Source organism: Acipenser ruthenus, chromosome 28, assembly GCF_902713425.1.
Source record: "Acipenser ruthenus chromosome 28, fAciRut3.2 maternal haplotype, whole genome shotgun sequence".
NCBI classification, from domain to species: Eukaryota; Metazoa; Chordata; class Actinopteri; order Acipenseriformes; family Acipenseridae; genus Acipenser; species Acipenser ruthenus.
The window spans coordinates 21,258,504-21,272,260 of record NC_081216.1 but is presented as its reverse complement, the minus strand read 5'-3'; the positions used below and the strand labels follow the sequence as shown (position 1 = coordinate 21,272,260).

The 13,757-nt window shown below is 45.9% G+C and overlaps 1 protein-coding gene across 5 annotated transcripts in view; it reads right to left on the bottom strand.

The window, feature by feature from the left end:
* Positions 1-4,359, bottom strand: part of LOC117434915 (synaptotagmin-7-like) — an 81,292-nt gene extending 76,933 nt beyond the window's left edge. For 2 of the 5 annotated variants that reach the window (XM_034057638.3, XM_059003067.1), the window contains exon 1: positions 3,629-4,359. In XM_034057638.3, the coding sequence (XP_033913529.2) occupies positions 3,629-3,659 (31 nt within the window). In that variant the 5' untranslated portion in view covers positions 3,660-4,359. The remainder of the gene's footprint in view (positions 1-3,628) is intronic. The other 3 variants (XM_034057635.3, XM_034057636.3, XM_034057637.3) reach the window with 3 other exon arrangements.
* Positions 4,360-13,757: the final 9,398 nt, after the last annotated feature.

Sequence of the window (13,757 nt, the reverse complement as noted above, 5' to 3'; positions counted from 1 at the left end):
AGAGAGATGGAGAGAGAGAGAGAGAGATGGAGAGAGAGAGGGAGAGAGAGAGATGGAGAGAGAGAGAGAGATGGAGAGAGAGAGAGAGAGAGGGAGATGGAGAGAGAGAGAGAGAGGGAGATGGAGAGAGAGAGAGAGAGAGGGAGATGGAGAGAGAGAGAGGGATTCTGTTTAATATAGAGGGGGGAAGGGGGTACTGTTTGATATAGAGGGGAAGGGAGGGATTCTGTTTACTGTATTAATATAGAGGGAGGAGGGATACTGTTAGTATTAAGAAAAATTCTTTGTCTGTATATTTGAGTTGGTTATGCCATGTATGTGCTTTGGCAACACAATTATTTTTATTGTCATGCCAATAAAGCCAATTTGAATTTGAATTTGAATTTGAGATGGAGAGAGAGAGAGAGAGATGGAGAGAGAGAGAGAGATGGAGAGAGAGAGATGGAGAGAGAGAGAGAGAGAGAGAGAGAGAGATGGAGAGAGAGAGGGAGAGAGAGAGATGGAGAGAGAGAGAGAGGGGTATGCTATTCTTTTACTATGGGAAACTTTTTAAAAGGGTGAATGGAGTGTAGGAGGCGTTGGGCAATTTTAATAGCTATGAAAAAAAGCCATTTAAAATAACAAACGGATTTAACATAATGTGGGGGTCATAAACCCCTTTATAAAGGAACACGTAGTTACTGAAGCACTTCCACAATGCGCACTGTTGCTCATCCTGCTAGAGTTCCCGACAGCTCCGCGGGAGACCTCATCAGACACGGTTTATGTCACGCTGATAATTACACACCAATTATACAGCCGAGTTGGAAATTCATACGACTCAAACAAAAACAAGAAGAAATAGAAAAAAAAGCAAAGCGTTTGTATTGCTGTGCTTCAGTGCATCGTGCTTCTCAATGAAACTGCTTCACACTGTGACAGCACGGGACCCGGCGCACGGGGCTGCTGTTAGGATTAATTAGACACTGTACCAGGAGGGGGGCTCTTCTACTTCCCAAACTTATCTTCTATTCTTACGTTAGCCCCTCGCTGGGGGACAGATCGCAGTCACATAGGAGGCATCGCAAATCAAAGCAGGTATTCGCTGGGGTGTGGCCGGGGGACAGTTATTAAAAGCTCTATGGTAGATTAAAAAGCCAATCGATACGTAGCTGTGCTGGCAGGCACAGGGTCTGGGCGCTGCGCCACAGCACCGCCTGGACCAGGAGAGGTGAAGCGCTTCAAATACAGGCAGGGAGGCAGTCAGGGAGGGAGGTAGGGAGGGAGGGAGACAAACAGTCACGCAACAAGGTTATAAAGAAGTCCAGGGACTCGCTCCGCCTCAGCCTTGTCTCTCATCAGCTGCGGTCCTTGCTCACTCAGGGCGCTGCTTCTTCTCTGTCTTCTGGAGTGTGGGAGTGTGTGAGAGCGTGTAAATGACAGGCACTGAGAGTCCTGAGCTCCATGACAGTCTCTCTCTTTCTCCGATCGGATTTCTCCAGATGACCTTGTGCTGCTCAAGGCGATGACATGCGCGGCTGCTCCTCCGCGCTGCACAGTAATTATCGCCCGCTCTCCTGCCTGCCTGCCCGTCCATGGCTCGCTCGGAGGGACGGTCTATTTCAAGCGCCTTAATCTCTCTCTCTTCAGGCTGCGGTACATGTGCCCTCTCTACCCTTGCATGCCAGGCTGCTTCCCCGAGCGCGGATTAACATCTGCGCCCCCTCCTCAGCAGATTAGCAGAGAATAAAAAATAAATAAATAAAGTCTAATAAATGAATGGCAATGTCCAACAAGTATTATGACAGCTCCGCGCACCGCGCAGGAAACAAGACCAGCCTGCCAGCACCCGCTGGTCGGTGCAGGAGTGTATAATGCCAGAAACGGGTTCAGTGTGAAATTGGTTATTGCTAGAATTATTATTATTATTCAGCAAAGTTTTCTGGCTAATGACAAGTGACTAGTCCCCGATTCTACCGCCAACAGCAACCCATATACACACGCATTACAGAGTGACAGCCCAGTCGATAGATACAATACAATACAATACAATACAATACAATATGAGATGCCACTTGTTATTGCAAGGATGGTGTGGGAGTTGGAGAACGGCGATGTAATGAATCCAGCCTCCCCGCTCTCCGCCCTGTGAACGGATTGCAACGGAGAGACAGCAAGCGCGGCGCTCAGCAGTCACACACACACACACGCACACACACACACACACACACACACACACACACACACACACACACGCATGCAACTGGTCTGCCTGCAATTCGAACAAAGCGTGTGCGTTTTAATAAGAATGCAGCTCCATACAAAAAAAAACGCTGCGATTGATGAGGAACAACTGGCATTTATATCGTGCAGCAGATCCCCCGGAGTTATACAGAGGGGTTGTTAGAGCACAGCACAACATATTACACAGGGCTGCTGAAAGAGAAGAACAGGGACAATGACAGGTATGGGGCTGAATTCAAAACGAGACGCGCCGCCCTCTCCCCCTCTCCCCCTCTCCCCCTCTCACACGCCTTCTCAATAACAATAGGCTAAATAAATCATAACAATAATAATTAGACGATGGATAGTTTGCAACACACATTTTTTTTGTTAATATAACTAACACATCCCCTGCCATTCGACAGTGTGTTTAATCACCCTGAACTGCGCGAGTCTGATCTTGAGACGCGCGTGGAATTGACAAGGAGACCGTGGCACGGCGCGTGGGAACAAGAATACAAAAGAAACACGAACTACATCGGTGTCAGAGAAGTCGAACTAAAACAGCAGCAACAACAACGATAATAAAAATAATAATAATAATAATAATAATAATAATAATAATAATAATAATAATGTTCGCATTATTATCAATGCTATTGTGAATGCATTAGCAGTGATAGCGAGTCAGTTTACATAATCTCTACACCCAGAACACACGTCTCAATTATAATATATGAATCATTACAATAATAGTAAAAAGAAGTCCTGTCACTGGCGATTACTTTAATTGCATATCTGTTGCACGTTATTCTATCTTCTTCCTAAATAACCGAGCTATCTAAATTTCACTCAATTCGGTGCAGCAGGTGCTTCCAAAACAAGCGCCCGCTCTTTCCTTTCATCTCTCGTTTTTAATCAAATCAAATAACCTGAGCGATGGTCGGCGAGCACAGCATCCACACACACACACACACACACACACACACACACACCGTGCAAACACGCTAGCACACAAAGCAAACTTACTTACTCCCGAACACAAAAGAAATGCAATTAATTAATTCAATAAAGGAAATCCCTAAATACATACAAATCACTGAGCGGCGTGCACGCGTCCTCGTGCGACATAAACGGGCCGCAATTATTGTGTCGGTTTGACCTTGTTAAAGTGGATCAGACATTGATCGCTACGAGCTCCCCCACGCAACAGATCAGTCTCGGAGAGACGGGGATCGTTCACCACTTCAGGGGGCATAAAGTAACACCTGTGCTTTTTACAGCAAAGGAGAGAAGAGAGAGAACAGTACTACTGATAAAAAAAACAAATACTGCTAATAATGCAACTGAAAATAACTATTACCGCACAAATAAAGACGCTATCCCCCGTGCACCGCTTTGGAAAGATACAGAGCCCGTGTCTTACCTTGCCTCTGGCTGTCCGTGTTGATGTACATGGCTGTCTAGATTTCCCGGTCCCCGTCTCTTTGTATTGTAAACCAGTTGTTGGCTCTCCTGCCGCCCGGTCCCTTGTTTGTATTGTGGACACGCTGCACGGTACCCGGTGACGTGCTGCCGGTGGCTCTATAGTCTTGAGTCTTGTTCTGCTGCGATTTGCCTCTTCGCGAGTTCCCTATTGTGCTCCCCCGCAGAGCTGGCTGCAGCGCAGGCAGGTGTGTGTTTAATTCGGGGTTGGTTGTTATCAATCTGTAGAAGCGATCTCTACTCGTGGATCTCTGTGTGTGTGTGTTATACTAGCTATGCTGCTAGTACGAGACACAGCGAGTCATCCTCATCATCGCTGGGCTGCTCTCTCTCTCTCTTTCCTTCTCCCTCCCTCCCTCTCTCTCTTCCTCTTTCTCGCAAAAACGCACGGAGAGAGAGCGAGAACACAAACACAGCAAAGGACTGAGAGCTGAAAGCGCTGGATAAGTGAATTAATTCGATTTTATGAGATTCATAATAAATACAGTAAGAAGTAAATATAAGCTTGCTACGCAAGGGACGACACCCCACACCTCTCCCAATAGTCCTTGACAAAAAAAAAAAAATCACTCTGGCAGACACTTTGCATGGACAATTATAGACCAAAACCCCGGAGCGGCAATGCTTGAGGAACCGGGGCGCCGCCGCACAGGTATCTATCTCGTACTGCAGACAGGTGTAGGCTGACAGGGGCAGGTAGATTTACTGAGAGTCGTGCAGCACCACAGGTTATATTGCGTGCCTGTCGGAGTCACAACGGCAGCGCAGGTGGGACACCTTTCTCCAAACCCGAACCCAGACAGAGCCTGTAAAGGCGTGGTGACGTTTTGTTTGTATAGAAGGTGAGGGTGGTTGTATCTCAGGTGACGCAGTTCAGGATCCTAGCTGACCCCGCCAACAAGCGAGCTAAGCCGGATATACGTACCATTGCTTGATTATAATTTAACTTTTTTAATCGGTCATGTTTTACATTTTTCTTTTGCCAGAGAACTTCCCCTAGATCAAACAGAATTCTGTAACGCGTGGACCCATTGCGCGCAATTCTAGAATGGGTTGAGCGACCTATATCAGAACAATTCTAGAATGGATTGAGCGACCTATATCAGAACAATTCTAGAATGGGTTGAGCGACCTATAGCAGAACAATTCTAGAATGGATTGAACGACCTATATCAGAACAATTCTAGAATGGATTGAGCGACCTATATCAGAACAATTCTAGAATGGGTTGAGCGACCTATATCAGAACAATTCTAGAATGGATTGAGCGACCTATATCAGAACAATTCTAGAATGGGTTGAGCGACCTATATCAGAACAATTCTAGAATGGTTTGGGTAACACGGTAGATATCAGAACTATTACAGAGTGGGTCAGACCCGGCCTTAAAATGAGTTGGATTCTCAATTACCAGCAATGCAAGCCCAACAAACACTGTTTGCATTGTTTTCGCCTCCGACTCTGCTCGTGTCCAGAATCAACACGTGACTCTTCAAATCCGCCTCCTCGTTTGTGCTATCTAACCGTTTGATCGACTCTACCACAGTAAACCATTTGTGTAAATTGCAAAATAAAAAATACAACATCGTTCACTCGATTCTTGTTTCATAACAGCATTTTATTAAAGCGAGGCAAGTCTGTTTCAATCACATGACTGCATGTCAGAAATGTTCAGTTTCAATTCTACTGTGCAATATAATTCCTTGGTTTTCTCTGTCGCCTCCTGTACGCTTTACTGTAGCCAGCAGCGCCCTGCATGCAGAAAGTCCACCTCGTCACTGTTTCCCCGGGCGAATACCACGCATTGGCCGTGCTTTGCCGAGCAGGAACCGAGACCGACCTTCACCTGAGCTGCACCCTGACGGCACTGCGCGCTTGGAAAAGCTACCGGCCGAGGGAACTCCCCTGTGAAACATGCGAAGGTGTGAGTGTGCGCCGGACACAGACACAGAGGCCGTAGGAACTGGGAGAGGGGGAGGCACACACAACTACCTCCGGGAAGGAATGCAAATGAGGCTTCAAAATGATTCAGCTAAAATAATTTACTTTCATTATTAGCATTATGTTTTATTTTCAACATAAAACATGTATAATAATAATAATAATAATAATAATAATAATAATAATAATAATAATAATAATATAAAAAACGGAAAATGTTCAGTTCAGTGAAATGATTTAATTAATAAACGAATCGCGATTATTACAATTGTTTCTTTTAGATTGAAAGGCCCCGCGGGCACTGCAGGTCCAGCACATACACGCAGGTACACACAGATACACGCAGAGATACATGAACACACACACGCACACACTTGGGCGCATGCGCCAGTGCTGTCACACAGAACACGCTAAAAACTGTAAAGACGCTCTTTGCTACACAGCTGAAGAGCTCCCCCGGCGGCTGAACTGAAACTGCAGCCGTTCTGTGAAGCTACCCCGGTATTGCATGCTGGGAACCAATGTGCCAGTGTGTGTGTGTATCTGTGTTGTGTATGTCTGTGTTGTGTGTGGTGTGTTGTGTGTGTGGTGTGTTGTGTGTGTGTCTGTGTTGTGTGTGTGGTGTGTATGTCTGTGTTGTGTGTGGTGTGTTGTGTGTGTGGTGTGTTGTGTGTTGTGGTGTGTGTGTGGTGTGTTGTGTGTGTGGTGTGTTGTGTGTGTGGTGTGTTGTGTGTGTGGTGTGTGTGTCTGTGTTGTGTGTGTGTGGTGTGTTGTGTGTGTGGTGTGTGTGTGGTGTGTGTGTGGTGTGTGTGTCTGTGTTGTGTGTGTGTGGTGTGTTGTATGTGTGGTGTGTGTGGTGTGTTGTGTGTGTGGTGTGTGTGTCTGTGTTGTGTGTTGTGTGTATCTGTTGGCTGCTTGTTCCGCTGTGTTGAGGGGACCAGGGAGCTAATTTTAGAGCTGCTGACATGTTCTGGAGAGTGGGGCGCAGAGCTGCTTCCTTCCAACAAAATGTATTTCATTATTCACAATTAGAACTGAATCCATGTAGCAGACTGAGACTCAGGTGACAGTGTGCGAGAGAGCGGGAGGAAGAGAGGCAGTGTGTGTGTGAGAGAGAGAGAGGGAGGGAGAGAGGGAGTGTGTGTGAGAGAGGGAGTGTGTGTGAGGGAGAGAGAGAGGGAGGGAGAGAGGGAGTGTGTGTGAGAGAGGGAGGGAGAGAGGGAGTGTGTGTGAGGGAGAGAGGGAGGGAGAGAGGGAGTGTGTGTGAGAGAGGGAGGGAGAGAGGGAGTGTGTGTGAAAAGAGGGAGGGAGGGAGTGTGTGTGAGAGAGAGGGAGGGAGAGAGGGAGTGTGTGTGTGAGAGAGAGAGGGAGGGAGAGAGGGAGTGTGTGTGTGAGAGAGGGAGAGAGGGAGTGTGTGTGAGGGAGAGGGAGGGAGAGAGGGAGTGTGTGTGTGTGAGAGAGAGGGAGGGAGAGAGGGAGTGTGTGTGAGGGAGAGGGAGGGAGAGAGGGAGTGTGTGTGTGTGTGAGAGAGAGGGAGGGAGAGAGGGAGTGTGTGTGCCCCCCAGGAGGATGGACTGTTTACTTAGAAAAACAGAACTGCTGGAGCACAGTCAAGCAGAAATTAGCCTGGAGTAGAGAGGAGGGGGAGGGTGGAGGGGAGACAAATGAGTTATGACACGAGAGATGATGTGCAGCCAGTCATTCCTGTCAGGTCTGTGTTTGATTCCAGATCCACTCCAGAAAAGGGAGAGTGTAAACAGACGGAGTGCAGTCCTGAGTCTAGCTATGGGGGGCCCTGTCTGTAGCTCTGAGTTCAGAACTGAGTGCAGTCCTGAGTCTAGCTATGGGGGGCCCTGTCTGTAGCTCTGAGTTCAGAACTGAGTGCAGTCCTGAGTCTAGCTATGGGGGGCCCTGTCTGTAGCTCTGAGTTCAGAACTGAGTGCAGTCCTGAGTCTAGCTATGGGGGGCCCTGTCTGTAGCTCTGAGTTCAGAACTGAGTGCAGTCCTGAGTCTAGCTATGGGGGGCCCTGTCTGTAGCTCTGAGTTCAGAACTGAGTGCAGTCCTGAGTCTAGCTATGGGGGGCCCTGTCTGTAGCTCTGAGTTCAGAACTGCCGGCACAGCCTACATCAATATTTGTCTCTCAGTCTGTCTGTCTGCCTTTGTGTCAGTGTTCCTATCTCTCTGCCTCTCTGCCTGTCTGTCTGACTGTGTGTCTGTCTGTGTGTCTGTCTGTGTGTGTGTCTGTGTGTCTGACTGTGTGTCTGTCTGACTGTTTGTCTGACTGTGTGTCTGTCTGTGTGTGTGTCTGTGTGTGTGTCTGTCTGTGTGTCTGTCTGACTGTCTGTCTGACTGTCTGTCTGTGTCTGTGTCTGTGTGTGTGTGTGTCTGTGTGTGTGTCTGTGTGTCTGACTGTGTGTCTGTCTGACTGTGTGTCTGTGTATGTGTGTGTGTCTGTGTGTGTGTGTCTCTGTGTGTGTGTCTGTGTGTCTGTCTGTCTGTCTGTTTGTTTCCCTCCCTCCACTTCATGCAGTGAAACCAGACAGGAACTCTCCTGCGCTCCTCGTCTCTTCCATCCAGGAAACGACTCTACAACAGAGAGACAGAGGGGCCGGGACAAAAGCAAAGCATCCCCTGTGGCACTGTGCGTTCCTGTATTCAGCAGAACAATGTGATTACAAAGTGATTACAAAGTGATTACAGTGCAATTACAAAGTGATTCAAAGTGACTACAAAGTGATTACAATGTGATTACAAAGGGATTCAAAGTGATTCAAAGTGATTGTAATGTGATTACAAAGTGATTGCAGTGTGATTACAAAGTGATTACAATGCAATTTCAAGGTGATTACAAATTGATTACAAAGTGATTAAGGTGATTACAATGTGATTACAATTTGATTGCAATGTGATTACAAAGTGATTACAATGTGGTTACAATGTCTGGCCTGAAGAGTCTCAAATCAGAGTACTCTCTTTGGTTGTAGTTTTGTGTTGTCCGTCTGGTTGTGAAAATGTTTCTGAATTGCAGGATCATGTTCTTACTTTATTTAACTGTATTGTTTTTTCTACCTATCTTACTGTCCTGCTGAAAGAAGTCCCCACCAAAAAGCGTGCTTCTCTTCTGCTCAAAGTGGGGTTCCCTAATCGGGAGGAGGGGGTACCCTCACCTTTTAAACCTCCATATTTCACATAGATATAGATTTAGCTTCCATACGCCATCGCCTCTCCTTTGGGAATGGAGGGCTGTTTAAATCCATTCTGAGCAGGGCTAATGAGCTACAAACACACAGAGGAGATGAGATTATCATCGGGCAGCAAGCTGTTCTTCATTGGTGTTGTAGTGTTAACAGCAGGCTTTGCTTTGTCCTTCCTGTCTGCCTCTGTTTTTAAACCCGGCTCAATTTGTTTTTTTAAAACTGCAATAACCGGGAGCAAACCTGGCTGTATTTGCTGTCAATTGAGCCATTTCAATAAATAATGAACCTGAGGAGGTTCAAACACTACTCTGGGTGCTGCTGCTGCTGCTGCTGCTGCTGCTGCGGGAACATTAGAATTTCATTGAGATTTAAACTCCTGGGAGCTGCAGGAAAAGAAACTGAACATTCCCATCAGTCCGGTCAGGAATCCTTAAAAACTTTATATCGCGGTTCCTATTTTCCTATCCAGATATCTGAACGGCCGTTCCTATCCATATCTATACATTTCCATATATTTCTATAATTGTCCATGGATCTGTAAGAACTGGCAACATATTTCTTTCATTTTCGGTTTATTTCTATAGAGATCTAGAGATATTTTGGAAGGCAAACTGGTTCCACGTCTTCCAAAAGTTCAGCACAGTAGAAGTCCACAGTAATTTAGCAGTTTTCGCCCATGACTATAGTTTGCCTTTATCATAGTTTACCATGGCTTGCAATGCTTCCCTATGCTTTACCATTCCTCTCTGTGCTTTACAGTGTTTCTCTATGCTTTACCAGACCTCTCTGTGCTTTACAATGCTTCCCTATGCTTTACCATACCTCTCTGTGCTTTACAATGCTTCCCTATGCTTTACCAGACCCCTCTGTGCTTTACAATGCTTCCCTATGCTTTACCACACCTCTCTGTGCTTTACAATGCTTCCCTATGCTTTACCATACCTCTCTGTGCTTTACAATGCTTCCTTATGCTTTACCAGACCTCTCTGTGCTTTACAATGCTTCCCTATGCTTTACCAGACCTCTCTGTGCTTTACAATGCTTCCCTATGCTTTACCAGACCTCTCTGTGCTTTACAATGCTTCCTTATGCTTTACCAGACCCCTCTGTGCTTTACAATGCTTCCCTATGCTTTACCATACCTCTCTGTGCTTTGTTACACTGTGCTGTGCTTTTACTGTGGGACACTTTTCTAATTGAAGGATGACTCAGCCCAGCTTTTCAGGGATCAGGGTCTCCTATAGCAGCCGTTTCACAATCCCAGGGACAACAAAATAGCGACTTTTCTGGAAAAACACAAGCTGAGATTCTGAGCCGCTGCTCCTGTATCTGCCTGCCTGGCCGTGCCTGTGGTGCCTCCCTTTTGAAATCTTGCTGGGAAATGCATGTAGGTAGCTATAGAACACAAAGCAAATGTACCTATTGGTTTAGAAAAAGCACTTCCACACACTCACTATCAGGCTGCATGGTGTTTGCTTTGCAGAGAGTATCTGTGTGTATTTGCTCAGCCTGGGCTCTGTGAAAAAGACCCAGCCCAACGGATAAACAGAGCAGGGCGTTTTGCAACAGCTAAACCCTGGAGAGGAGATCTCCTTCTCTTATTCACCTGTGCTAATAAAGCATAGTGAAAGCAGGGTAAAGCATAGGAAAGCATTGTAAAGAACAGTGAGGTATGGTAAAGCATATTAATAAACATGGTAAACCAGGGTACACTGTGGTTAATACACAGTATTACCATGGAAAAAAACACAGCACACCACAGGGGAGCAGGGTACAGCACAGGGGAGACTAAACCATGTCCCTTTATACATTTTTGTGTTTATGTGGTCTTTTGTTATTGGAAGCTGAATCCGAATGGAAATTGATTTGTTAAGTTCTTGTAGTTTTTAGTAAATTGAGCGATCCATCATTACTGGCTGTAGTGCTGATGGAGTTATCATTGGGGTTCAATACTGGAGGGGGAGGGAGTACAGAATGAAGGAAGAAAGGGAGAGAAGAAGGAAGGGAGGAAGGCAGGAAGTACACTTCTAGAGGGTTCAAAGGCCCCCCCTGGTTTTCAACACGTTTTCACTGGTTTGAGTTTGGAAACTTCAATGAGCAGCTTGCGTTTCATTTAAACAGAGCTCGTATTAATTATTAATAAGTGATCAGTGCACTACTTCGACCGCAACATTAAAGCATTCAGCGCATTGAAGCTCTCAGCCAATCAAATGCCGGCTTCACACCCATTTCGAGAGACAGTTCAATTTGCTGTTCATAGGGAAATGTGTACTGTAGTCAACAAGTGAGGCAATCTAGGTAGAGCCTTCATCAGCATCGCTGAAATGAAACCAGAAGAGGCTGAGTGAAGCAAGCAGGCGTTCGGGCTCTAGAGCCTTCATCAGCATCGCTGAAATGAAACCAGAAGAGGCTGAGTGAAGCAAGCAGGGGTTCGGGCTCTAGTGCCATCAACAGCATCGCTGAAATGAAACCAGAAGCGCATTCTCAGACTACTCATTCACATTCCTGCACAACCTTGACATCTCTCTGCATAATAACCCCTCAGTAATTACATCTTCCATCTGCTCCCTCTTATGAAATTTTAAATTTTAAACAGGAAAAAGGACAGATGGGTTACTGGAGGATTAAAAATTCAGATGAATGATCTTCCCTTTATGATCGGGGCCAGTGATGAACGGGACATCCTACTGGAATAGCTTGGGGGGGGGTGGGGGGGATCAAACTTTCCAGGACTTTCCATCCTCACAATGAAAGAAAGGCCGGAGTGGGAGAGAGAGAGTTGAGACCTTTTACTCCTCCTTCTCTTTTTCCTTCTCGCTCCCTCTCTTTCCCCTCTCTGTCCTTCTCTCCCCCTTTCATTTCCCTTCTCTCTCCTCTTCTCCCTCTTTCCCCTCTCCTCCTCTTCTCTCTCTAATTCCTTCCCTCTCTCCCACGCTCCTGGTGGATTGAGAACACTGCCTCAAGGCCTCTTCGTTCACACGGTGTGAATCACAGCTGCACCTTCCCTCCCTGTCTCTGAGCTGAGTCGCCTGCCCTCCCACGCTCAGATTCACCGCGTTAATAACCAACAGCACCCTCTCTCTGCTCTTTGTTACATATTCACTGCTGCTTATTTTATTCAGAACTATTTTTAAACAAATGCAAACATATCAGCAATATCTCCCTCCCTCATTCATGTGCTGCAGGGGATTGGAGATGAGGGGCGTACAGCACAGTGGAAGAAAGCACAGTAAAAGCATGGTAAAGCATAGGGAAGCATTGTAAAGCACAGAGAGGTATGGTAAAGCATAGGGAAGCATTGTAAAGCACAGAGAGGTCTGGTAAAGCATAGGGAAGCATTGTAAAGCACAGAGAGGTCTGGTAAAGCATAGGGAAGCATTGTAAAGCACAGAGAGGTCTGGTAAAGCATAGGGAAGCATTGTAAAGCACAGAGAGGTCTGGTAAAGCATAGGGAAGCATTGTAAAGCACAGAGAGGTCTGGTAAAGCATAGGGAAGCATTGTAAAGCACAGAGAGGTCTGGTAAAGCATAGGGAAGCATTGTAAAGCACAGAGAGGTCTGGTAAAGCATAGGGAAGCATTGTAAAGCACAGGGAGGTCTGGTAAAGCATGGTAAACTATGGTACATGCATCGTATGCCCATGGGAAAAGGTAAAACTAATGTGCAAATTCAACTGAGTAAACTTTAAAGAGGTTGTCTGTAGAGACAGGGGCTCTATTTTCCACAGTGCTGTTGTTATAAGGCGTCTCTTGTTTCATTCAGAAAGGTCGGGTAGTAGGACTGTAATCCCACTCTCTTTGATCTCATCACTTTCATTATTCCTTGAACTCATTTTTCACTGAAGTCTAAAGCTGTTTCAAACTCTGGAAAGTCCAAGCCATTGTTTCTGATGTTTGTTGCTGTTCTGCAAACAGGACTCTGAATGCCCTAGTTCACATATTTCCCTGTAATTAATACATACACAGTGCCACGTACATCCAGAGATACATGCAGGCCTATTGTACCTGCTGAGCTTCCAGGATTTTGTGGTAAAACAGTTTAAATCAATACAGTTCCATTCCTTGGTCTGCTCTCCACCCCACCTATGAGTCTATATGAGTATATCTGAGTCTGCCAGTCTATCAAAGTATATCTGAGTCTATCAGAGTCTATCAGAGCGTATCAGAGTCTATCAGAGAGGATCTGAGTCTATCAGAGAGTATCAGAGAGTATCAGAGTCTATCAGAGAGTATCAGAGAGTATCAGAGCGTATCAGAGAGTATCAGAGTCTATCAGAGAGTATCAGTCTATCACAGAGTATCAGAGTCTATCAGAGAGTATCAGAGCGTATCAGAGTCTATCAGAGCGTATCAGAGTCTATCAGAGCGTATCAGAGAGTATCAGAGTCTATCAGAGCGTATCAGAGAGTATCAGAGTATATCAGAGCGTATCAGAGTCTATCAGAGCGTATCAGAGAGTATCAGAGTCTATCAGAGCGTATCAGAGAGTATCAGAGCGTATCAGAGCGTATCAGAGCGTATCAGAGTCTATCAGAGCGTATCAGAGAGTATCAGAGTATATCAGAGCGTATCAGAGTCTATCAGAGCGTATCAGAGAGTATCAGAGTCTATCAGAGCGTATCAGAGAGTATCAGAGTATATCAGAGCGTATCAGAGTCTATCAGAGCGTATCAGAGAGTATCAGAGTCTATCAGAGCGTATCAGAGAGTATCAGAGCGTATCAGAGCGTATCAGAGCGTATCAGAGTCTATCAGAGCGTATCAGAGTCTATCAGAGAGTATCAGAGAGTATCAGAGTCTATCAGAGAGTATCAGAGAGTATCAGAGCGTATCAGAGTCTATCAGAGCGTATCAGAGTCTATCAGAGCGTATCAGAGTCTATCAGAGAGTATCAGAGTCTATCAGAGAGTATCAGAGAGTATCAGAGCGTATCA